Genomic DNA, 24,434 nt, shown 5'->3' with positions numbered 1-24,434 from the left:
GGGTTCAGTCAGTCCAGTCAGTTTAGATTTGAAGTGATCTGGCACTTTTGTGAGTATTCGTAGACCGTGCATGCCCAGTCACTTAGTATAGATGCATATCCTCTGGTTGCACACAGCAAATCAGTATTTCCATCAGAATCTATTAGAATAAGTTAGGGGAATTTTTCAATGCATTTAGCCTATTTTACCTATTTTTGGCATTTTCACTTATTAATTTAAGTGACTTTCCAACAAAACTAGGTAGGGCAATTTTGCTAAGTTTGTATATAAGCAAACTAGAGCTAGCACTATTTGGCAGAAGAGACAGCAGGAGCTCCACGCTCAACAGGCAACTTCTCAGGCAGACCCCCCCCCCCAGGAGACCTAGCGTTTTACAGATCCAGCATCACCTAGCGTTTTCATCACAAGATGAGCCAACGTTTTGCCTTTGCAGATCTTGGCGACAGCAGCACCTCAGATCAGCCTAGCGTTTTTGCATTTGCAGAGCCATGGCGACAGAAACACAGATTTTCAGCCCTAGCATTTTTGCATTCACTGCAACGGAAAGTCAAGGAACATCAGCGTTTTCAGTTTTCAGCAGTTAGTACCCGCAGATCAAGTCCCGAACCTCGCAGACCTCACCTTCTCGCAGCAGTTCCTCGCCGCACGGTCAGTTTCCGCAAGGTTTACAGTTTCAGCCCGGAAAATGCAGATTTTAGCATCTGCATTTTCAACGCGTCGTCGTCGCATCGTCGTCATCGACATCGTCACCGACATAGAGTCAGAATTCAGCAAATAGAAGATTAGCAAATTTCGGCCCATAGCGATTTTGGACAGCAGTAGAAAGATTTGCAGATTTCAGCCCGTAGGTCGACTTCGTCATCACCGTCGACATAGCCTAGACTTGCATGAGTCCCATACATTCCATTTGTACCAGATTGTGCAATCATAAGTAGACCACTCTCGCCGACGAGACTGGGGCCTTCGGAGGAGGGTTTTACAACATCTCTCGTGTCGTATCTCTCTTCTCTCTCTATCTCTCAGTCTCATACACTTGCACGCACAGTATCCACTCACTTTGTTCGTGATCATAGCATTCTCTCATTAAGAACGGAAGGCTCTACCTTCCATAAGAACAAAAGGAACCTTGAGCACAGTTCGGAGCACTCATCTTGAGCAAAGCGCAAACATTCATTCCATTGCACTTAACGTTGGTATCAGTGCTTTGGCAGTGTTCTGTATCACTCAAGGAAAGAACCACGGAATGTTTTTTGCTTGTTGAGGTCGCACGAACCCAAGTTCGCTTGGGCATGTCGATTCCTAATCGTGTTTTTGAAGAGTGACAGGAATCCCAAGAAAGAAGGGCTTGTTCAGCCTCCCCTTGTGTCTCTTTTCACTCATTGAGAGCGGACTGTGCACTTAGCGGCCGGCCAATCGACGTGAGGTGGAAAAAAGCAACCTTGGTGTGAGCGCAAGGCCGCCAAGGGGTGCGCCCGTAGAAAGGAGTAGAACTCGGGTGAAGAGAAAATCCTTCTCAAACGCGGTTTGCAAGCGAAAGAAAACCTCAAGAACCCCAAGACCCTCAAGCACCCAAGTTCCTCGTGAACTTAAGAACCCAAGACCACAAGAACCCACAAGAATCCACCTTCAGAGTATGGTCATCACTCGAAGCGGAATGGATACTTCGCTTGGAGGTGATGAGCATGAGAGAGGCGACGAAGAGTTCTCCCCACAAAGAGATTTTTCCGAACCTCCCCCTTCACCATCTACATCAAGGATTGCACTAATTCCTATGGAGGCTTTGAACCAGATGTTTATGGAAAGGAAGTTAGAACGCGAAGCAAGAAATGCAGAAAGAATGGCAGAATTTGATCGTGAATGCAAAGAAAGAAAAGCAGAAATGAAACGCAGACACACAGAAAGAAGAGCAGAAAGAGAAACAGAACGAGAAGCAGCAAGGAAGGAAGCTAAAGCAATACAAGAACAGAGCGACCAACAAAACAAAGAGTTCTGGCGACTCTATTCTCAAGTTCAGGCACAGATGGAAGAGATTTGGGGAAAGGAGACTCTTTCAGTCTCTTCTTCTCCAAAGCATGACACACAGGATTTACATAATTGTGAGCAGCATGATGATTTGAATGACAATGATTTGCATGATGATGATTTGATTGACAATGATCAGCATGATGATTTAAATGATAATGATGAGCAGGATGATTTGCATGATCAAGATGTGATTTCTCATGAGCATGATGATTTGCATGAAGATGATGTGATTGTTCACAAGGATGATGTGTTAGTGGATGCTTTTTCTAGCGAAACTAACCTCGTTGTAGATTCGATCAATCACGAAGAACCGATCTTGGCTTTCGAGTCGAGGTCCAAGGAACCCCCACGTCTGATTCGATCATTCAGGAAGGATCGATTTTGGCTCTCGCGTCTCGGTCCAAAGAACCCTCACAGGAAGTATTACGTGCTCGTATGATTGATACGCACGCATTGTTCAAGTGTTTCATTCGTGATCGTTTCTTGTATTTTAGTAAGCGTCTTTATGTGATCCCTTTTCCTAGACATGCAATATTGTACGTTGAGCACGTTTCACTCATGGATGAGCACGGATGTATGCGGATTTTTCATGAAAAGCTGAAAAGTATGTATGTAAGGAAGTCACATTCCATGTCTCTTCCTTGGCATGACACATTTGTAGAAAGAGCACATGATAGTAGGAGCAACAAGCATGCGCATTTCCGTTGTGAATTGCCATAGTTGATTGCTCTAGATCAAAAGACAAAGATTCGATCTCATTGTTTGCGTGTATGTGGTGAACGGTTTGGCACTCCGTATCTTTATTCATCTACATTGCATGCACAGTCTTTGAGAAAGACAAGATTTTTTCCACTCGCTTTACATGGAATGGGTATATTCATGTTTTTGTGTTGGAAATGGGTTCAAGGATTTTCAACCATGGAGATTCTTGAAGAAGAAAGAAGCATGACTGTCGACAAAGTTGAAGCATCAAAGGAGCCACAGAAGACTTTGTGTCGCTTTCAGCACGGCCCAAAGAAGCAAGCGTTGCAGACCTTTATGACATTCAAGTACCGCACGACCCACACATCAGAGTGGGCCGGCGAAGAGTCACTTCCAGGATTCCGGATGCTATTAGCGATCTCCCTCGACGCCATACAGTTCAGTACCAGTACCTCACTTTGAAAAGGAGGGGATGTCACGTGACACATCCAACCCTATGTGTCCGTGGACAAGCTACAGCATGATCAGGGTTCAGTCAGTCCAGTCAGTTTAGATTTGAAGTGATCTGGCACTTTTGTGAGTATTCGTAGACCGTGCATGCCCAGTCACTTAGCATAGATGCATATCCTCTGGTTGCACAAAGCAAATCAGTATTTCCATCAGAATCTATTAGAATCAGTTAGGGGAATTTTCCAGTGAATTTAGCCTATTTTACCTATTTTTGGCATTTTCACTTATTAATTTAAGTGACTTTCCAACAAAAGTAGGTAGGCACAATTTTGCTAAGTTTGTATATAAGCAAACTAGAGCTAGCACTATTTGACAGAAGAGACAGCAGGAGCTCTACGCTCAACAGGCAACTTCTCAGCAAACCCCCCCCCCCCCCCCCCCCCCCAGGAGACCTAGCGTTTTGCATATCCAGCATCACCTAGCGTTTTCATCACAAGATCAGCCAGCGTTTTGCCTTTGCAGATTCCGGCGATAGAAGCACCTCAGATTAGCCTAGCGTTTTTGCATTTGCAGAGCCACGACGACAGAAGCACAGATTTTCAGCCCTAGCATTTTTGCATCTGCTACACACCCTAGTGTTTTGCAAATTCACCGCGACAGAAAGTCAAGGAACATCAGCGTTTTCAGTTTTCAACAGTTAGTACTCGCAGATCAAGTCCCGAACCTCGCAGACCTCACCTTCCCGCAGTAGTTCCTCGCCGCACAGTCAGTTTCCGCAAGGTTTACAGTTTCAGCCCGGAAAATGCAGATTTTAGCATCTGCATTTTCAGCGCGTCGTCGTTGCATCGTCGTCATCGACATCGTCACCGACATAGAGTTAGAATTCAACAAATAGAAGATTAGCAGATTTCAGCCCATAGAGATTTTGGACAGCAATAGAAAGATTTGCAGATTTCAGCCCGTAGGTCGACTTCGTCATCACCATCGTCATCGTCGACATAGCCTAGACTTGCATCAGTCCCATACGTTCCATTTGTACCAGATTGTGCAATCATAAGTAGACCACTCTCATCGACGAGAGTGGGGCCTTCGGAGGAGGGTTTTACAACGTCTCTGGTGTCGTATCTCTATTCTCTCTCTATCTCTCAGTCTCATACACTTGCACGTACAGTATCCACTCACTTTGTTCGTGATCATAGCATTCTCTCATTAAGAACAGAAGGCTCTACCTTCCATAAGAACAAAAGGAACCTTGAGCACAGTTCGGAGCACTCATCTTGAGCAAAGCGCAAACATTCATTCCGCTGCACCTAACAAAGGATCAGCTATATGAGAGAGGGGAAGTGTTTTGAATGCGGGGAAACTAGGCATATATCCACGAAGTGCCCTAACAAGGCACCAAATGAACAGGATGAAGAAAGGCCAGAAAGTTCCAAAGCAGCTGAGGGACGTGGCAGAAAAGGCAAATAACAGAACTGGTACCACATTGTGTGGGACCCGAACCGAATCAAATGAATGAAAGTACAATTTTTGTCGTTTTTAGGGCAAAGGAAAAAAATCGGGAAGCTCTTTTGAAGAAGCCAAGGCCAACTTCTTTTCACTTGAATTGGCGGCTCGATTTGGAATTACGCCCGACAGGCTGAGGCCACAAGCGGAGGTAGTTCTAGCGACACCCGGACGGGATGTTGCCATTACACCAATCATTGGCAAACTTCGTTTGTAATGACAGGGGTGTTTAGGGCACGAGGATTTCTGCGTAATTCCTTTGGGAGGTTGTGACGTCCTACTTGAAATCCCTTGGTACCACAAGAACAACGCCATGGTTGACTACCGGGCCGAGAAAGCGACTTTGACAAATGAAGGGCTCAGAGATTGTACTAGATGCTTCAGTTTCTTTACTCACTTTTTTTGGGAGAGAACTGAACGATGAATGAAGGTCGAATATGTTTTGACCTGAACAAAGAACGCCAAGATTTTCTCCACACTCATGCCAATTGCTTTTCAAAGGGCCTGCAAGGCGAGTTGCCACCAGCTCGTCCTAAGGATCATACCATTGATCTGATACTTGGAATCAAACCACAGAACCGGCCACCTTACCGTGTGAGCCGAGCCCAGAGATACACCTATTCGGGACACATTGTCTCAGCAGCAAGAGTGCAGATGGACCCGGCCAAGATAGAGACTATCCATGATTGGCCCGAATTGAAGAATGTCCATGAAATTGAAAGCTTCTTGGGCTTATGTTCTTACTACCGGCGGTTCATCAGAGAGCCGACTGTTCTCAAGGCCGGAATTGACAGCACAGATTTATGAGAGAGAGCTTTTGGCGATTATCCATGCTCTTACTCAGTGGCGACATTACCTACTCGGAGCGGATTTTACTGTCTTCACAGATCATCAGAGTTTACGCTACTTCTTGTCACAGAAGCAGCTATCGGAAAAGCAGATGCGGTGGACAAACACTTGACACAGTTTTACTTCCGGACTTTGTCCATGTGCAGCGACAGAAGAAATTGGTGGCAGATACGTTGTCTCGGAGGAGTAGGTTCTTGCTATTTCCGCGATACATCATAGAAGCTTCAAGGATATGCCGGTCAATTACGCCACAGACACAGATTTTGCGGATGTATTCAGTTGAGTACAAAAAGGGGAGATAGTAGCGGAATATTCTATTCGGGATGGCTACTTGATGAAGAAAACGATGTTGTGCGTTACACGGCCGTTGAGGGAAAAGGTTCTAACCGAACGCCACTGTCCGCCTTTTATGGGTTACCGTGGCATTGCTACCACCTTGAAAGGGGTAGAGAGATACTTCTTTTGGCCGAGACTCAAGAAGGATGTGGACGAGTTTGTGCACAGTTGCTTGGTATGCCATAAGGTCAAGTTTGATAGGCATAAAGCATAGGGATTGTTACAGCCTTTACCCATACCCACCCACCCCTGGGAAAGTATTGCAATGGATTTCATTTTTGATCTCCAGAGAACACAGCGTGGGCACGATTGTTTATTGCCCAGATCTTCAGATTACATGGCATGCCTGAGACGATTGTCTCCGACAGGGACCCCAGGTTCACGAGTTTGTTTTGGACGGCTATTTGGGAGAACATAGGCACGCGGTTGCACTTCTCGTCATCATTCCACCCGACGGGCAATCACAGATTGCTAATTCAGTGGTACTGGATTTGTTGAATTCTTCTTTGTTGGATCAGAAGACTACATGGGAAAGGTTTTTACCTTTGGTGGAATATGCCTACAGAAACACGATTAACTCCTTGAGGGGGAAGGTGCCATTTGAGATTATTGAATTTGCTACGAAGGTTCCACCCTTCCTTAGCACGACAGATATAATGTTTCTTTGAAGCCAACCAGTTCATGAGGGACTTGGACTTGGTCCGGAAGGCTTTCGAGAAATCTCAGAAAAAGGCAGCAAATCGACTTCGTCGTGATTTGAAATTGAAGGAGAACGATTGGGTGCTCTTACATTTTGAGAAGGCATGCCTGAGAAATAAAAAGAGAAAAGAGCGGCTTTCTTGAAAGCTTAGCATGAGATAGTGTGGACTTCTCCAGATTTTCCGAAAAGATAAATGATGTCTCCTTTGGATTGAAGCTACCCGATACTTGAAGAATTCACAATGTTTTTCATGTGAGTCTCTTGAAGCCTTTTGAAGGCAATGTGCCCGATGATGGGAAGCCAGATGAGCAACCCGAAATGGACGAAAACAAGCAGATACTCGTTCCAAAACAAAAATTGTCATGGAAAGAATGAAGGTAAAGCGAAATGACGGTTCTTGGTTAAATTCAAGACCTACTCCGCATTGGATGCAAAGTGAATGGAGAAGGACCTGGCAAATACTCCTCGAAAAGTGAATCTTTACCTTGAAGCTTTTGGTTTAGCATAGTATATTCCAAATGGAATCCCGAACTCTGCTTTGGCCGGAGATCTGGTGCAGTGGGTATGCACAAGAGGGGAATTACTCCGCTCCTTTGTCAACAGATGCCTCGATTTTTGATACTAAAGTCACTGATGTCTCTTTTGAGCTTCGGGGATATTGTGAGCTGACAGTATTCTGTTGTATGACTTTATGAACTGGAATTCCCGAACATGATACTGACTTGTTCTCGACTTGTTTAAGTGCAGGAATTGATAGACGAAATGAATGCAGCATTTCGGTCTGAATGATCTTGATAGACATGGTTGCAATAGGGATTAGTCAATCGGGCATCTATGAGGTCCTGAGTGGATCTAGATGTGATTGCTAAATGCATTGCCGATAAATCATGGTCTCAGATCCGAATGAATGTTGAATGTGATTTGTCATGTGATGTCGTGTGATGTGACTCTTGATTGGTACATGTGCTAAATGTGTGTTCCTAGTGCGTCGATACTAACAGTCAGTGTCTGCTAAGACAATTTATGGCTTCTGTCTGTTTTGCACCCGTAATCGAGGGCGATTACAATGTTCAAGATGTGTTTATGTCACAACTCAGTGACGTGGCTGCCCAGTACACACACACACACACCCTCTGGCAAGGACTACCCGGCTGGCGGACATTCTTGGAAAATCCGTTGGATGATGACGTGGCTGCACCAAACGGACATGCCCCAAAACGCGGAGCTAACACGTGGCAGCAGCTGTACGGAAATGCGTAATTTACGACTATCTTTGGCTGTTTTTGGGGCTACACAAATCTAGCTTGCTTTTCTACGCAAAAGAGGAGAGAGAGAGAGAGAGAGAGAGAGAGAGAGAGAGAGAGAGAGAGAGAGAGAGAGAGAGAGAGAGCTAAAAGCTCTGCTTTATTTACTCAAAAGAGAGAGCTTGTGAGAGACAGAGAGCTTTTGCTTTATTTGGCAAGGCTTTTGATTTTTGAAGCTTTTGGGCTTTGCTTTTAGCATCCCTTGTAAACCTTTATAAGAGTTGTTGGGGCCTCACTTCTCAGAGCATCTGGACGCAAAGTTTGAGAGTGAGTCCCGACCACTCGCTTGTACTTTGAGTTGCAGATTAATATAAAAAGAAATACCGAAATGGGCGTCAATCTTTGGGGCCAATATCTCTAGGCATGGAACTCCGTCGGGCCAGTGTCAAATCAATTGTGAACTGTGAACTGTTTTGAAGTGAATTCTTGTGGTATCGCAGTATAATCTCGACTTGGAGTGTCCAAGTCTATTACAGTACCACGGTGTCACCGCATGTTAAACAAAAAATCCTTCGAAGGTGTCATGTGTACTATTTAAAATCCAATCACGACCATCTCCGACCACAAGAGCCGTCTCAACCTCTGATGTCCTTGGAGAGACGACCTCTGAGGGTAGAATCTCCAAATGAGCTAAGGTTGGTGACTACACCACCATCACCGAAGAAGTAGAAGCATCTCCAACTCGCTTTAGACACTTCCGCCAATAATGGATTACAATGCCGATCCGCCTTCAGACTTCCTTTTCAGCAACACTGTCACAAACTGCGGACGTGTCAAAGCCCTGAAGAAGGGAGCCAACTTGCAGATGCCGGTTGAGGGACCTAAACCCTAAGAAGAAGAAGTCCTACCAATTTATGGGGACCTCGTCCGATGGGGCAAGGTTGGTGACTACACCACCATCGCCGAAGAAGTAGAAGCATCTCCAACTCGCTTTAGACACTTCCGCCAATAATGGATTACAATGCCGATCCGCCTTCAGACTTCCTTTTCAGCAACACTGTCACAAACTGCGGACGTGTCAAAGCCCTGAAGAAGGGAGCCAACTTGCAGATGCCGGTTGAGGGACCTAAACCCTAAGAAGAAGAAGTCCTACCAATTTATGGGGACCCCGTCCGATGGGGCCCCAAGTGACATAAAGGATTAAAATAAAGCAGGACCCACACACACACACAAAGAAAGACTTGCGTCAATACTGATGGCGTGGCAATTGTACGGTCAAATTCCGAAAATTGCGTTGACATGATGACGTGGCAGGCTGTACGGATTTTCGCGTTTACGTTAACTGCTATACGAAATTCCGTGATTTACGCTGGCAGCTTTTTGGCATTGCTTTTCGACTAGAAGCTTTTGAGTTTGAAGGCTTTTCATGTAAAACTGCTTTTGGGACCTAGGGCCTTTAAATATGAGGCAAGGGCTCATTCTCTGGCATGCTTTCTGGAGAAGGTGCAGAGTCTGGAGTACCGGCTTGTACTATGTTGATGCAATATAAAGAAATACCGAAAGGGGCACCAAGGTTTGGGACCAATACTCTCTGGGGTGGAATTCCGCCACTCCGTGTCGCGTGTCATGTCTCTCTTTCAGTTCAGTTGTTATTGAAGTGCTAAAAGTCTATTCAGTCTATTCTTTCCTATTGGCACGTGGTGCCCGTCTTGTGACAAACGCTCTTCTTTTCTTTTTTGTTGCTTTTCTTCTTACCCTTTTGCTTCTTCTTCTTGTTGTTATTGGAAGAGCCAGTCAAAAGCTTCAGAGCTTGACTTCTTCCCCGTATTGAATCGCTCCTCTTGCTCCAACACCATTGGAACAATCTCGTCCCAAGAAATAGTATTCAATTGTCCACCACTAATCAGCAAAGAATAGAAATTGGTATACCGAGGAGGTAATCGGGCCAAAAGCTGGATGGCCATGTCCTCTAAACTGATAAGCTTTCCCATATGAAGTATCTCCTATTGCAGCTCCTGCATCTTGTTGATGTGATCCCTCATGGATGAGTTCTTCACATCCAAGGTCCTCAACTACACCTCTAAGGCTATTCGCTTCATTGGAGAGACTCGATCATATAGCGAAGAAAGCCAATCCCAAATCAACTTCGCGTCCTTCATCAATCGAATGTGACTGATGACTGATGGTGTGCTATTGAGGATTATAAAAGACTAGATCCGAGCATTGACACGCTCCCATAACTTCACTCCCGCATGGGTCCTTTGGCTTTTAAAAGTTGCTCATAACAAAGCCCCCAAGCTCATAAGAGTCGAAGACCGCCATCATGGTCGCTTTCCAATGGCATCCGAGGAAAAGGTAGGAAGGGTAGGTATCTTGATTGGTTGATCACCTATGCGGAGTAGAACTGGAACCAATCTCCCCACTCCTCGTTGACAGGTGGCTCACCACCACCAGCGGTAGCTACCTCGGGATGTACTTGTTCATCACAAACCGAATTCATGTCAGAATCATCACTCCTCTCCGTCATGTGAGAGAACTTGGGCATGTAACAAGGCTAGGTCGAGATAGAAGAAAGAAAATCTTCAAATCTGCCCATTGCAGCCAAAATCTGCCCCAAATGAGTGAAAAACAGCACATTGTCTCTTTTCATCGGGGAAATTTAGCACCAAAAACTCACACAAATCACCAATCCGATTCTAGAGCATGCCATGGCTTTGATACCATGTCAAAGGTGCAGCTGAAAAGGTGAATGGGGTGATGATCTTGTCAACAACTGCGAGCAAACCGGTCAGCAAGTAGATCTCAGATCTATCACGATAGATCTCCTCATACACAAGCTCTAGCCCGAATTGCCCACCGTAAGAGGACGGCAATCCGACTGGTGTAGGGTGTCAACATGGCAAGGAGAGGGAGCACTAGAGAGAGGAAGAGAGATCGTTGTCCAAAAACACTAGAGGGAGAGAGATCATTGATGATGAAAAACGAGAGAGAGAGAGAGAGAGAGAGAGAGAGAGGCCACGCACACAGAAAACGATAGCAAGTGGAAAACGCTAGAGAGAGAGTGTGTGACCAAACATTGGAACTCTGCATTGAACCACATGCCAAAAAGTACAAGGGGGAGGGTTGCAAATATAGGCAATTACCAGAATTGCCCTACCTAGTCAGAAACCCCACGATCCTGATAAATGGCCTATGTAAACTTACTAAAAGTGACCTCGGACACATATTTAGTAGCAAAACTACAAAAGACTCAAGACTCTTAACCCCGGGAAACCCTAGGAAAGGGGATCCCACCTCATGCCAACCTACCGGATGGGCAACATCGTGGAGTGCATCGCTGAGAAAAGGTTAGTCACCTCGAATACGTACCGGGCACAGCCACAAAACAACCCTCACTCCATAATCTGCTCTTGGGAAATATTGGAGCCACCACCGGACAGGAATGTAGCCTCTAACAAGATGTTGATGGGACCTTGCGGTAGATACTTGGATCTACGAGGCTAAGAGCTAAAAACTGAAAACGTTGGCTAATCCGTTGTGCTAAGGCCGATGCTAAGGCCGAATCTAGAAATGCTAGATCTGTAGGGCTGAAGAATGGATGGCTGAAAACGCTGGTTGTACTGGATGAAAATGTCAAGGATCCAATGATGTTGGAGGTGTTGGGAAAACGTAAGCGCTGGGTACTGCTCTCAAGGCTGTATGCCCATGGGGGTATTGACTGATGATCAAAGAGGTGACCCCTAGGGCCACTTACATAGGTAAAATAATGTTGGATCGGGCAAAGCTCCTTCAAACCCCATGACTTGTCTAAATTGATAATGCTAAGGACACTTATTGATAAATTGACCCTTGCTAATAAGAGGTGCTTCATTGCGTTTTGAAACGCGAGAGTAATTGGGTGACGATGCTCCTCGTTAGCCTAGATCCAAGAGCGCCACACGCTCCTAATGCTTTGAGTGTTTCAAAACGCCAATGACAACGCTACCACAAGCAAATCCCCAAAACGCAATCAATTTCCAAGCTTTTCAAAATGCTGAGCAACGGGGGCTTCTAGTTCGCCAATGGAGCAAAAATGCTACGATGGACGCCTCTTCTCCTCGCCGTGCTCTCCTTCATGATCCACAAGCCAATAACTTTGATACCATGTCAAAGTCGATGATGCGGAAGCACGGAGCCGAGAGAGAATGCACGAGAGAGAGAGAGAGAGAGAGAGAGAGAGAGAGAGAGAGAGAGAGAGTGTTGTTGAACTAATCAACTGGGCAATGAATTAGTCTATAATACAATAGGGACTAGGTGCTTCTTACATACTACCTTGGGGTCCCCAAGTACCCCCCTCAAGGAATTGCCCTACCTAGACTCTTGCCAGATAAATAAAGTACATACCTAAATAAAAAATAAATACTAGGAACACATTGGGCTATTCACTTGAAATGCTAAAACTTCAACAATTACATCAACTCTCTCATGGGTCACTCCATCATTGAATCAATCTCCTCCTTTGTCAAGAACCTCATAGGAGTTGCTTTATGCCTCTCAATGATGGCCTCGATGTGACAATGGTAAACATGTCGATGACATGATTTGCAGGACATACGAGGGCATGGAGATCTATCTAATCATCTCCATAGCCCTGTATAGGAGAGTCGCACGAGCTAAAAACTCACGTGTCCTCAGATCCTGCTGAGACTTGCTACTCTAGAAGAAATATGTCAAGTGCCTCTAAATGGATCCTCCGCTTGAGTGCGTAGAACTCCCTGATAAAGCATGTTTGTGTCTACATATCTCCAGCAAGAAAAGTCCAAGGCATCTCTAATCAATGTAATCCATCACTTTGGAGTCTAGTGTCACGTGACACATCCAACCCTATGTGTCCGTGGACAAGCTACAGCATGACCAAGGTTCAGTTTAGTCAAATCAGTCTAGGATAGGAAGTGTTCTGGCACTTTTGTGAGTCTATTCGCAGACCGTGCATGACCAGACACTTAGATTAGATGCATATCCTCCAGTTGCACACAGCATGATCATCAGATTTCCATCAAAACCCATCAGGAGCATTTTTAAGTGCATAGACCTACTTTCCCTATTTTTGACATTTTTCACTTACTATTTTTAAGTGACTTTTGTTGGGAACTAGGTAGGGCAATTTTGCTAAGTTGTATATAAAGAAACCTAGTGCTAGCACTTTCTGGCAGAAGAGGCAGCAGGAACCACTGTGTTCAACAGGCACCTTGTTAGGTGCAGCGGAATGAATGTTTGCGCTTTGCTCAAGATGAGTGCTCCAAACTGTGCTCAAGGTTCCTTTTCTTCTTATGGAAGGGAGAGCCTTCCGTTCTTAATGAGAGAATGCTATGATCACAAACAAAGTGAATGGACACTGTGTGTGCAAGTGTATGAGACTGAGAGATAGAGAGAAGAGAGCTACGACACCAGAGACGTTGTAAAACCCTCCTCCGAAGGCCCCACTCTCGTCGGCGAGAGTGGTCTACTTATGATTGCACAAAGTGGTACAAGGACGACGCAATGGACTGATGCAACCTGGGACTATGCCAGTGACGACGACGATGATGACGACGACAACTTTAGGGCTGAAATCTGTGGTCTTCTATCTGCTGAATTTCAGGGCTGTTTCGGTGGCTGAAAATGACTGTTTTGGCTGCGTTTTTATGGGCTGAAAATGGGGGTCTTCTGCAACCAACTAGGGCTGAATCTGCTGTCGTGTTTGACTGCTGAAAACACTGCCTCTTCTGCTGCGGAATGGGCTGAAAACCAAAACGCTGGGCTGCCTGCTACCGCTAGCAAAAACGCTAGGGCTGAGGAAAAGCTGGCGATGATGGGGATCTGAAAACGCTAGGCTTGGGGAGGGAGGTCGCCAAGGCTCGCGGGTGCTGAGGGTACTGCGGGTTCTTGCTGAGAAGATGCTTGTTGAGCATGTGCCCCTGCTGCCTCTTCTGCCATTGAGTGCTAGCTTTGGTTTGCTTATATATTTTCTTAGCAAAATTGCCCTACCTACTTTTGTTGGGAAGTCACTTAAAAATAATAAGTGAAAAATGTCAAAAATAGGGAAAATAGGCTAAATGCACTGGAAAATTCCCCTGACTGAATCTGATGGATTCTAAAGGGAATATTGATAATCATGCTATGTGCAACCAGAGGATATACATCTATGCTAAGTGACTGGGCATGCACGGTCTACGAATAGACTCACAAAAGTGCCAGATCACTTCTAAATCTAGATTGACTGGACTGACTGAACCCTTGTCGTGGTGTAGATTGTCCACGGACACATAGGGCTAGATGTGTCACGTGACACACCTTCTCAGCAAGACCCCCCACATCAGCAAGGCTAGCGTTTTTGCATCTGCAAGGACCTAGCGTTTTCATCCACAGGCAGCCTGGCGTTTTCTGCACAGCAGATCAGCCCTAGCAGCAGGAAGACAGAACAAGAAGCCTAGCGTTTTGCAATTGCAGGACATCCGACAGCAGTGGGAGGATTTTCAGCCCTAGCGTTTTTGCATCTGCAAGGCCCTTCAACGTTTTTGCAGATCTTCGCAACGGAATCTCCACAAGCACCAGAGTTTTCAGTTTTCAACAGTCAGACTCCGCAGTAGAAGTCCCGAACCTCGCAAACCTCAACTTCCCGCAGCAGATCCTCGCCGCACGGTCAGATCAAGCGTAGTTTGCAGATTCAGCCCGAAAAACGCAAATTTCAGTATCTACGTTTTTAGCACATCGTCGTCGCATCGTCATCGTCGATATCGTCATCGACATAGAGTCAGAATTCAGCAGATAAAGATTTGCAGATTTCAGCCCTTAGCGTTTTCAGATTTCAGCCGTCTCGTCGTCCTCCTCGTCGTCGTCGACATCGTCGGCAAGTCTAAGCATTGTAGAGATTGTGCAATCAATAGTAGACCACTCTCGCCATCAAGAGTGGGGCCCTTGAAGGAGGGTTTTACAATGTCTCTGGTGTCATATTCTCTTCTCTATCTCTCAGTCTCATGCACTTCCATTCACTTTGTTTGTGTCCATTGCACTCTCTCACTAAAGGAACGGAAGGCTCTCCCTTCCGTAAGTAAAAGGAACCCTTGAGCACAGTTCGGAGCAATCATCTTGAGCAAAGTTCAACATTCACTTCCGCTGCACCTTACATTGGTATCAGAGCTTTGGCAATGTTCTGTATCACTCAAGGAAAGAACCACAAGAACCATAGAATTTTTTTTTTGCTTGTTGAGGTTGCACGAACCCAAGTTCGCTTGGGCGTGTCGATTCCTAATCGTGTTTTTGAAGAGTGACAGGAAACCCAAGAAAGAAGGGCTTGTCCAGCCTCCCCTTGTGCCTCTTTTCACTCATTGAGAGCGGACCGTGCACTTAACAGCCGGCCAATCGACCTGAGGTGGGAAAAAGCAACCTTAGAGTGAGCGCAAGGCCGCCAAGGCGTGCGCCCGCAAAAAAGAGTAAAACTCGGGTGAAGAGAAGATCCTTCTCTAATACAGATTGCAAGCGAAAGAAGAACCTCAAGACTCCCAAGAACCTCAAGAACCCAAGACCCTCAAGAACCGAAGACTCTCAAGAACCCAAGTTCCTCGTGAATTTAAGAACCCAAGACTTCAGTGGATGGTCATCACTGGAAGCGAAATGGATACTTCGCTTGGAGGTGGTGAGCATGGAGAGTGGCGAAGAAGAATTTTCCTCACCAGGAGGTTTTTCCGACCCTTCCCCATCTACGCCAAAGATTGCACCAGATCCTACGGAGAGGTTGAGGCAGTTGTTTATGAAAAGGAAATTAGAATGCGAAGCAACAAAAGCAAAAAGAAAGGCCTACGAAGAAAGCATGGCAGCCATAGATCGTGACTACGAAGAAAGCGTGGCAGCCATAGAGCGTAAGTACGACTTGGAAGCCAAAGAAAGTCAAGCCAAATTGAATCACAAGAACAACGAAAGAGAAGCAGAATTTGATCGCGAGAACAAAGCAAGACAAGAACAGAGCAACCAACACATGAAAGAGTTCTTGCGACTCTTTTCTATTGTACAGGTGCAGTTTGCACAAAATCAGGAAAAAAAGATTCTCTCAGTCTCTTCTTCTCCCAAGCATGACACACATGATTTGCATGATGATGATTTGAATGACAATGATAAGCATGATGATTTGGATGACAATGAAGGGCATGCTGATTTGCATGATGATCAAGATGTGATTTCCCACAAGCATGATGATTTGCATAAAGAGGATGTGATTGTTCACAAGGATGATGTGTTAATTCATACTTTCTCTAGTACAGCTAACCTCATTGGAGAGACAGTCAATCACGAAGCACCGATCTTGGCTCTCGAGCCTAGGTCCAAAGAACCCCCACGGGAAGATTCGACCAATCACAAAGAACCGATCTTTGCTCTCGAGCCTAGGTCCACAGAACCCTTACACGAAGTATTACGTGTTCGCATGATTAGTCAACATACATTATACGAGTGTTTCATTCGTTATCGTTTCCTGTATTTTCGTCGTCTTTATGTGATCCCTTGTCCTAGGCATGACATATTGTACGTTGCATATGTTTCACTCATGAATGAGCACGAATGTATGCAAATTGTTCATGAAAAGCTGAACAGTATGTATGTAAGGAAGTCACATTCCATGTCTCTTCCTTGGCATGACACATTCGTAGAAAGAGCACATGAAAGTATGTGTTACGTGCAGCGGAATGATTGTTTGAGCTTTGCTCAAGATGAGTGCTCCGAACTGTGTTTCAAGGTTCCTTGTAGTTCTTATGGAAGAGAGCCTTCCGTTCTTAATGGAAAGTCCTATGATCACAAACAAAGTGAATGGACACTGTGCGTGCAAGTGTATGAGACTGAGAGATAGAGAGATACTACACCAGAGACATTGTAAAAACCCTCCTCCGAAGGCCCCACTCTCGTCGGCGAGAGTGGTCTACTTATGATTCCATAATCTGGTACAAATGAATGCAAGTCTAGGCTATGTCGACGATGACGACGGGGATGACGAAGTCGACCTAAGGGCTGAAATCTGCAATCTTTCTACTGCTATCCAAAAACGCTATGGGCTGAAATCTGCAAATCTTCTATCTGCTGACTTCTGACTCTATGTCGATGACGACGATGCGACGACGACGACGCGCTGAAAACGCAGATGCTGAAATGCGGCGAGGAACTGCTGCGGGAAGGTGAGATCTGCGAGGTTCGGGACTTGATCTGCGAAGTCTAACTGCTGAAAACTGAAAACGCTGGTCCTAGGGCTGATTCTGTCGCGATAGATCTGCAAAACGCTGAGGTTGCTGGTAGATGCAAAAACGCTAGGGCTGAAAATGGTGTTTCTGTCGCCGAGGTTTTGCAAATGCAAAAACGCTAAGCTAATCTGTTGTGGTCTTGTAGCCAGGGATTTGCAAGGGCAAAACGTTGGCTGATCTGCTGTGTCTTGTCCAAAAACGCTAGCCAAGCTGCTGTGGAGCAAAAACGCTAGAAGCCTTTGGGGTCCTGCTGAGAAGGTGCCTGTTGAGCATTACTCCTGCTGCCTCTTTTGCCATTTAGTGCTAACTTAGGTTTGCTTATATACAAACTTAGCAAAATTGTCTTACCTACTTTTGTTGGAAAGTCACTTAAAAATAATAAGTGAAAAATGTCAAAAATAGAGAAAATAGGCTAAAATCGCTGGAAAAATCCCCTAACTAATTCTAATGGATTCTGATGGAAATACTGATGATCATGCTGTGTGCAACCAGAGGATATGCATCTATGCTAAGTGACTGGGCATACACGGTCTACAAATAGACTCACAAAAAGTGCCAGATCACTTCTAAATCTAGACTGACTGAACTGACTGAACCCTGATCATGCTGTAGCTTGTCCACGAACACATAGAGTTGGATGTGTCACATGACATCCCCTCCTTTTCAAAGTGAGGTACTGGTACCGAACTGTATGGCGTCGAGGGAGATCGCCAATAGCATCTGGAATCCTCGAAGGGACTCTGTGTCGGCCCACTCTGATGTGTGGGTCGTGCGATACTTGAACTTCACAAAGGTCTGCAACGCTTGCTTCTTTGGGCCGCGCCGAAAGCGACACAAAGTCTTCTGTGGCTCCTTCGATGCTTCAACTTCATCGAGTGTCATGCTTCTTTCTTCTTCAAGAATCTCCATGGCTGAAAATTCATGAAACCGTTTCCAACACAAAACCATGAACATACCCATTCCATGTAAAGTGAAGGGAAAAAATCTTGTCTTCTCTAAAGACTGTGTATGCCACGTAGATGAACATATAGACAGAGTGACAAACCGTTCATCAAACACGTGCAAACAATGAGATCGAATCTTTCTCTTATGATCTAGGGCAATCAACTGTGGCAAAACACAATGGAAATGCCCACGCTTGGTGCTCATACTGTCATGTGCTCGTTCGGAAACTGTGTCATGCCAAGGAAGAGACATGGAATGTGACTTCCTTACATTCATACTTTTCAGCTTTTCATGAAAAATCCGCATACATTCGTGCTCATCCATGAGAGAAACGTGCTCAACATACAATAAGTCATGCCTAGGAAAAGAGATCACATAACGATGCTGACTAAAATACAGGAAACGATCACAAATGAAACATTTGAACAATGCGTGCGTATCAATCATGCGAACACATAATACTTCATGTGAGGGTTCTTTGGACCTAGGCTCGAGAGCCAAGATCAGTTCTTCCTGAATGATCGAATCGTCCTGTGGGGGTTCTTTGGACCTCGACTCGAAAGCCAAGATCGTTCCTTCGAGATTGATCGAATCTGCAACGAGGTTAGCTTCACTAGAAAAAGCATCCACTAACTCATCATCCTTGTGAACAATCACATCATCTTCATGCAACTCATCATGCTTGTGAGAAATCGCATCTTGATCATGCAAATCATCATGCTTGTCATCGGCATCCAAATCATCATGCTTATCTTTGTCATCCAAATCATCATGCTTGTTATTCAAATCATCATGCTTATCATCATCATTCAAATCATCATGCTTCTCACAATCATGCGAATCTTGTGTATCATGCTTTGGGGAAGAAGAGCCTGAGAGAGTCTCCTTTTCCCGAATCTCTTGCATCGGTGCCGGTACGTGAGACAAGAGTCACAAGAACTCTTGCATGTGTCGGTCGCGCCTTTCTTGTATTGCCTTTCTTTCTGCTTCTCTTTCTGCTTTGTCTTCTGCGTGTTTGCGTTTCATTTCTACCATTCTTTCTGCATTTCTTGCTTCGCGTTCTAAATTCTGTTTAAGAAACAATTGCTTCAAAGCCTCTATAGGAGTTAGTGCAATCCTTGATGTAGATGGGGAAGGGGGAGGGTCGGAAAAACCTCCTGTTGGGGAAAATTCTTCTTCGCCTCTCTCATGCTCATCACCTCCAAGCAAAGTATCCATTCCGCTTCGAGTGATGACCATTCTGCAATCGTGGGTTCTTGTGGGTTCTTGTGGGTCTTGGGTTCTTAAGTTCACGAGGAACTTGGGTTCTTGGGGGTCTTGGGTTCTTAAGTTCACGAGGAACTTGGGTTCTTGCGGGTCTTGAGTTCTTGAGGTTCTTGAGGTTCTTGAGGTTTTCTTTCGCTTGCAAACCGCGTTTGAGAAGGATCTTCTCTTCACCCGAGTTCTACTCCTTTCCGTGGGCGCTCCCCTTGGCAGCCTTGCGCTCACACCAAGGTTGCTTTTTCCCACCTCACGTCGATTGGCCGGCCGCTAAGTGCACGGTCAATGAGTGAAAAGAGACACAAGGGAAGGCTGGACAAGCCCTTCTTTCCTGAGATTCCTGTCACTCTTCAACAAACACGATTAGGAATCGACACGCCCAAGCGAACTTGGGTTCGTGCGACCTCAACAAGCAAAAACAAATTCTTGTGATTCTTGTGGTTCTTTCCTTGAGTGATACAGAACACTGCCAAAGCTCTGATACCAATGTTAGGTGCAAGGGAATGATTGTTTGCGCTTTGCTCAAGATGAGTGCTCCGAACTGTGCTCAAGGTTCCTTTTAGTTCTTATGGAAGGGAGACTCTTATGTTCTTAATGGAAAGTCCTATGATCACAAACAAAGTGAATGGACACTGCGCGTGCAAGTATATGAGACTGAGAGATAGAGAGATACGACACCAGAGACGTAAAAACCCTCCTCCGAAGGCCCCACTCTCGTCGGCGAGAGTGGTCTACTTATGATTGCACAATCTGGTACAAATGAATGCAAGTGACTGATGCAAGTCTAGGCTATGTGGACGATGATTACGGGGATGACGAAATCGACCTAAGGGCTGAAATCTGCAATCTTTCTACTGCTGTCCAAAAACGCTATGGGCTGAAATCTGCAAATCTTCTATCTGTTCACTTCTAACTCTATGTCGGTGACGATGTCGATGACGACGACGCACTGAAAACGCAAATGCTGAAATCTGCGTTTTCCGGGTGAACCGTAAACCTTGCGGAAACTGACCGTGCGGTGACGAACTGCTGCAGGAAGGTGAGATCTGCGAGGTTCGGGACTTGATCTGCGAAGTTTAAGTGCTGAAAACTGAAAACGCTGGTCCTAGGGCTGATTCTGTCGCGATAGATCTGCAAAACGCTGAGATTGCTGGTAGATGCAAAAACGCTAGGGCTGAAAATGGTGTTTCTGTCGCCCAGGTTCTGCAAATGCAAAAACCCTATGCTGATCTGCTGTGATCTTGTCGCCAGGGATCTCCAAGGGCAAAACGCTGGCTGATCTGCCGTGTCTTGTCCAAAAACGCTAGCCAAGCTGCTGTGGATCAAAAACGCTAGAAGCCTTTTGGGTCCTGCTGAGAAGGTGCCTGTTGAGCAATGCTCCTGCTGTCTCTTCTGCCCACTCCGTCTCTTTGTTCATCTACAGTGCATGCACAGTCTTTTAGGAAGACAAGATTTTTTCCACTCACTTTACTTGGAATAGGTATGTTCATGGTTTTGTGTTGAAAGTGGTTTTAGGAATTTTCAACCATGGAGATTCTTGAAGGAGAAAGAAGCGTAACTCGACGAAGTTGAAGCATTGAAGGAGCCATAGAAGACTTTTTGTGTCGCTTTCGGCGCGGCCCAAAGAAGCAAGCGTTGCAAACTTTTATGAAGTTCAAGTACCGCACGACCCACACATGAGAGTGGGCCGGCGAAGAGTCCCTTCCAGGATTCCGCCAGTTGTTGGCGATCTCCCTCGACGCCATACAGTTCGGTACCAGTACCTCACTTTGAAAAAGAGGGGATGTCATGTGACACATCCAACCCTATGTGTCCGAGGACAAGCTACAACATGACCAGGGTTCAGTTCAGTCAAGTCAGTCTAGGATAGGAAGTGTTATGGCACTTTTGTGAGTGTTCGTAGACCGTGCATGACCAGACACTTAGATTAGATGCATATCCTCCGGTTGCACACAGCATGATCATCAGATTTCCATCAAAACCCATCAGGAGCATGTTTACAGTGCATAGACCTATTTTCCCTATTTTTGACATTTTTCACTTATTATTTTTAAGTGACTTTTGTTAGGAACTAGGTAGGGCAATTTTGCTAAGTTGTATATAAAGAAACCTAGTGCTAGCACTTTTTGGCATAAGAGGCAGCAGGAACCAGTGTGTTCAATAGGCACCTTCTCAGCAAGACCCCCCACATCAGCAAGGCTAGCATTGTTGTATCTGCAAGGACCTAGCGTTTTCATCCACACGCAACCTGGCGTTTTGTGCACAACAGATCAGTCCCGACAACAGCAAGACAGAACAAGAAGCCTAGCGTTTTGCATTGCAGGACATCCGGCAGCAGTGGGAGGATTTTCAGCCTCTAGCGTTTTTGCATCTGCAAGGCCCTTCAACGTTTTTGCAGATCTTCGCGACGAAATCTCCACAAGCACCAACGTTTTTTCAGCAGTCAAACTCCGCAGTAAAAGTCCCGAACTTCGCAAATCTCACCTTCCCGCAGCAGATCCTCGCCGCACCGTCAGATCGAGCGTAGTTTGCAGATTCAGCCCGAAAAACGCAGATTTCAGCATCTGCGTTTTCGGCGCGTCGTCGTCGCATCGTCATCGACATAGAGTCAGAATTCAGTAGATAAAGATTTGCAGATTTCAGCCCTTAGCGTTTTCAGATTTCAGCAGTCTCGTCGTCGTCCTCATCGTCGGCAAGTCCAAGCATTGTAGAGATTGTGCAATCAATAGTAGACCACTCTCGCCATCGAGAGTGGGGCCCTTGGAGGAGGGTTTTACAACGTCTCTGGTGTCGTATTCTCTTCTCTATCTCTCAGTCTCATGCACTCCATTCACTGTGTCCATTCACTTTGTTTGTGTCCATTGCACTCTCTCACTAAGGGAACGGAAGGCTCTCCCTTCCGTAAGTAAAAGGAACCCTTGAGCACAGTTCGGAGCACTCATCTTGAGCAAAGTTCAACATTCACTTCCGCTGCACCTTACATCTAGACAAAGGCCTGGATCCCTCACTAAAGAGACAATGAAATCGTCCCCCATATCTCATTATATACAGGTTAGTGACATATGTAATGCTTCTCTATCTCTGGCTCACAGGGTAGCATCACATGAACTCCCTCACGAGCCGATGTATCATGCCATCAACTCCTTCTCTACAAAGAACCTCGTAGGAGTTTCTCTATGCCTCTCAATAATGGCCTAGATGCAACCATTATAAATATGTCAAGTGACATGATCTGCGAGAGGTACAAGGCCATTGAGATCGACTAATCTTTGTAAGTTTGTATCTCTATCTAGGAGCATCCTGGGCTGAAAACTGATGTGTCCTACGGTCATGCTGAGAGCTGCTACTATGGAAGAAATTTGTCACCTGCCTAAAAACGACCCCCAGATCTATGTAGGACCATAAGTAAGTATTAGTGCCAAGACCCTCACCCACTGTGTTGAGGTGTTAAATAAGGTTCACATACAAATCTATATTATGTGCATAGCTTAGTATTGCATCCAATTTCTATGTGGCCCCTCTGACAAGTCAGCAATGGGCACTATATCATTCAGGTAAAGTAACAAGGGTATCCAAGTACTTAATAACTGTGCAACTCTATCACCCTCTCTGTCGATATAGTCTGATATCTCATCAATATCAAACCAAAATATTGTGGGAGTGAGCGGACTTCTCTGCTTCCCTCCAGAGTCCAATGGTGGAGTGAACTATCTCCGATAGCCCCTCTGGCGCACCCACTCTACTACCTATCGCTGTAACTGGCAAGTCTTCTCACCATGCGACAAGAAAAAAATGCTACCACAAACTGAACAGCAAATACTTGAACTTGAAAGAGAATTGAACACTAAAGACGAGACACAGTGGGGCGGAATTCCCAACTCAGATGTGCTGGTTCCAAAGATAGGCACCCCATGCGATACTTTCTTTGTTACTTGAAACTCTTCATAGTTTACAAATGCCGATGGGAGCTCACTTTTACTGATGCCAAAACTCTCACTAAGCCGAAAGGGGCTCACTCTTATTGATGCATTGATAACTGCACCGAAAAGCTCCAATGGGGCTGCAGTGTTATGATATCCTATTATCCTCAATCAATTGTTGTCATTTATCGTACCCATTTCACAGCTTCACGACCATAAACCCTGGATGACATGCTAAGAACAAAAAATTTAATATCGTGTTCCCATGGTGCTTAATTCGTGTACGACAGAGCAGCGCGATGAGGGCACTATTTTGTATACTGCAAACCTGCTTTAAAGGTGGGAAAGAGGAGAGCTGGAGGAGCTTTCCTTCTGCCATGGTGGGTCCACATAAAAGCTGAGCCAGAGATGTGGCAACAAGCAGCACCCTCCATTTCAGTGCAACGAGGAATCGCAGCCTCAGCAGGAACTCGCGATGGACGAATGTTGAAGTTTAATCGGAGAGTATAGTGGCACGGGTGGTAGTAGTAGTAGCAGTCGGTAGGACGTACCCAGCTGGAAAAAATAAAAAGGTCAAGGGAATCTAGAGAGATCCCTGTGGTGGGGCGATGCTGCACTGCGTCGGCACTGAAACTACAAAAAAATGAAGAGGAAGGGGGACGAAGCAGGCGACGAAGGCAAGGAAGAAACCGGAGACAGAGGCGAGGACGAAGAAGAAAGTAACAGGAATGAACCAGGAGGAATCAACGGGAGCCCATTGGCCCAACTTCTTTTTTATTTCAATAGCCAAATCCCCTGTAAACTCAGCGACGTCCATGAGTCGCATGGCTACGGAATTCTATTTCGGTTAAATCTTCCGGAGGTTCTCTCTATGCCTTCTAGAGGGCTCCCCCATAGGCCCTTTAAAGGTGCAAATAGGGGGCCCTTTAAGAAAATGTTCCATGCCCATACTCGCTCTATGATTAGCAGCACATCCATAAAACAATAGTTGGAAAGTAGCAGAATCTGTTTAGGAGCAAATTGATGCTCCTTGAAATGGTGCTTTATGAGATGAACGTAAGTTTTGTGTGTGTGTGTGTGAGAGAGAGAGAGAGACAGAGAGACGTGATACAGTGCTTGCACGAGATCCTTCTTCTCAAGAAGTGTGTGTGTGTGTGTGTGTGTGTGAGTGAGAGAGAGAGAGAGAGAGTGAGAGAGAGAGAGGGGTTGACAGTAAACGTACCCAACACAGTGCAAGAGGGAAGAAGGGGTATGG

General features: G+C 45.5%; 1 protein-coding gene across 7 annotated transcripts in view; it reads right to left on the bottom strand.

Annotated features, from left to right (window-relative positions):
* Nucleotides 1-23,964, bottom strand: part of LOC147443407 (uncharacterized) — a 96,204-nt gene extending 72,240 nt beyond the window's left edge. For 3 of the 7 annotated variants that reach the window (XM_086529277.1, XM_086529275.1, XM_086529278.1), the window contains exon 1: nucleotides 23,508-23,961. In XM_086529277.1, coding sequence (XP_086385403.1) covers nucleotides 23,508-23,613 — 106 coding nt within the window. In that variant the 5' untranslated portion in view covers nucleotides 23,614-23,961. Of the gene's footprint in view, nucleotides 1-23,232; nucleotides 23,402-23,507 lie in introns of all 7 variants that reach the window. The other 4 variants (XM_086529281.1, XM_086529282.1, XM_086529279.1 and 1 more) reach the window with 4 other exon arrangements.
* Nucleotides 23,965-24,434: the final 470 nt, after the last annotated feature.

Source organism: Adiantum capillus-veneris, chromosome 14 (assembly GCF_014529385.1).
Source record: "Adiantum capillus-veneris isolate H3 chromosome 14, ASM1452938v2, whole genome shotgun sequence".
Classification (NCBI taxonomy): Eukaryota; Viridiplantae; Streptophyta; class Polypodiopsida; order Polypodiales; family Pteridaceae; genus Adiantum; species Adiantum capillus-veneris.
Note: the sequence above shows the minus strand (reverse complement) of the source record. Positions and strands in the feature narration are given on the sequence as shown.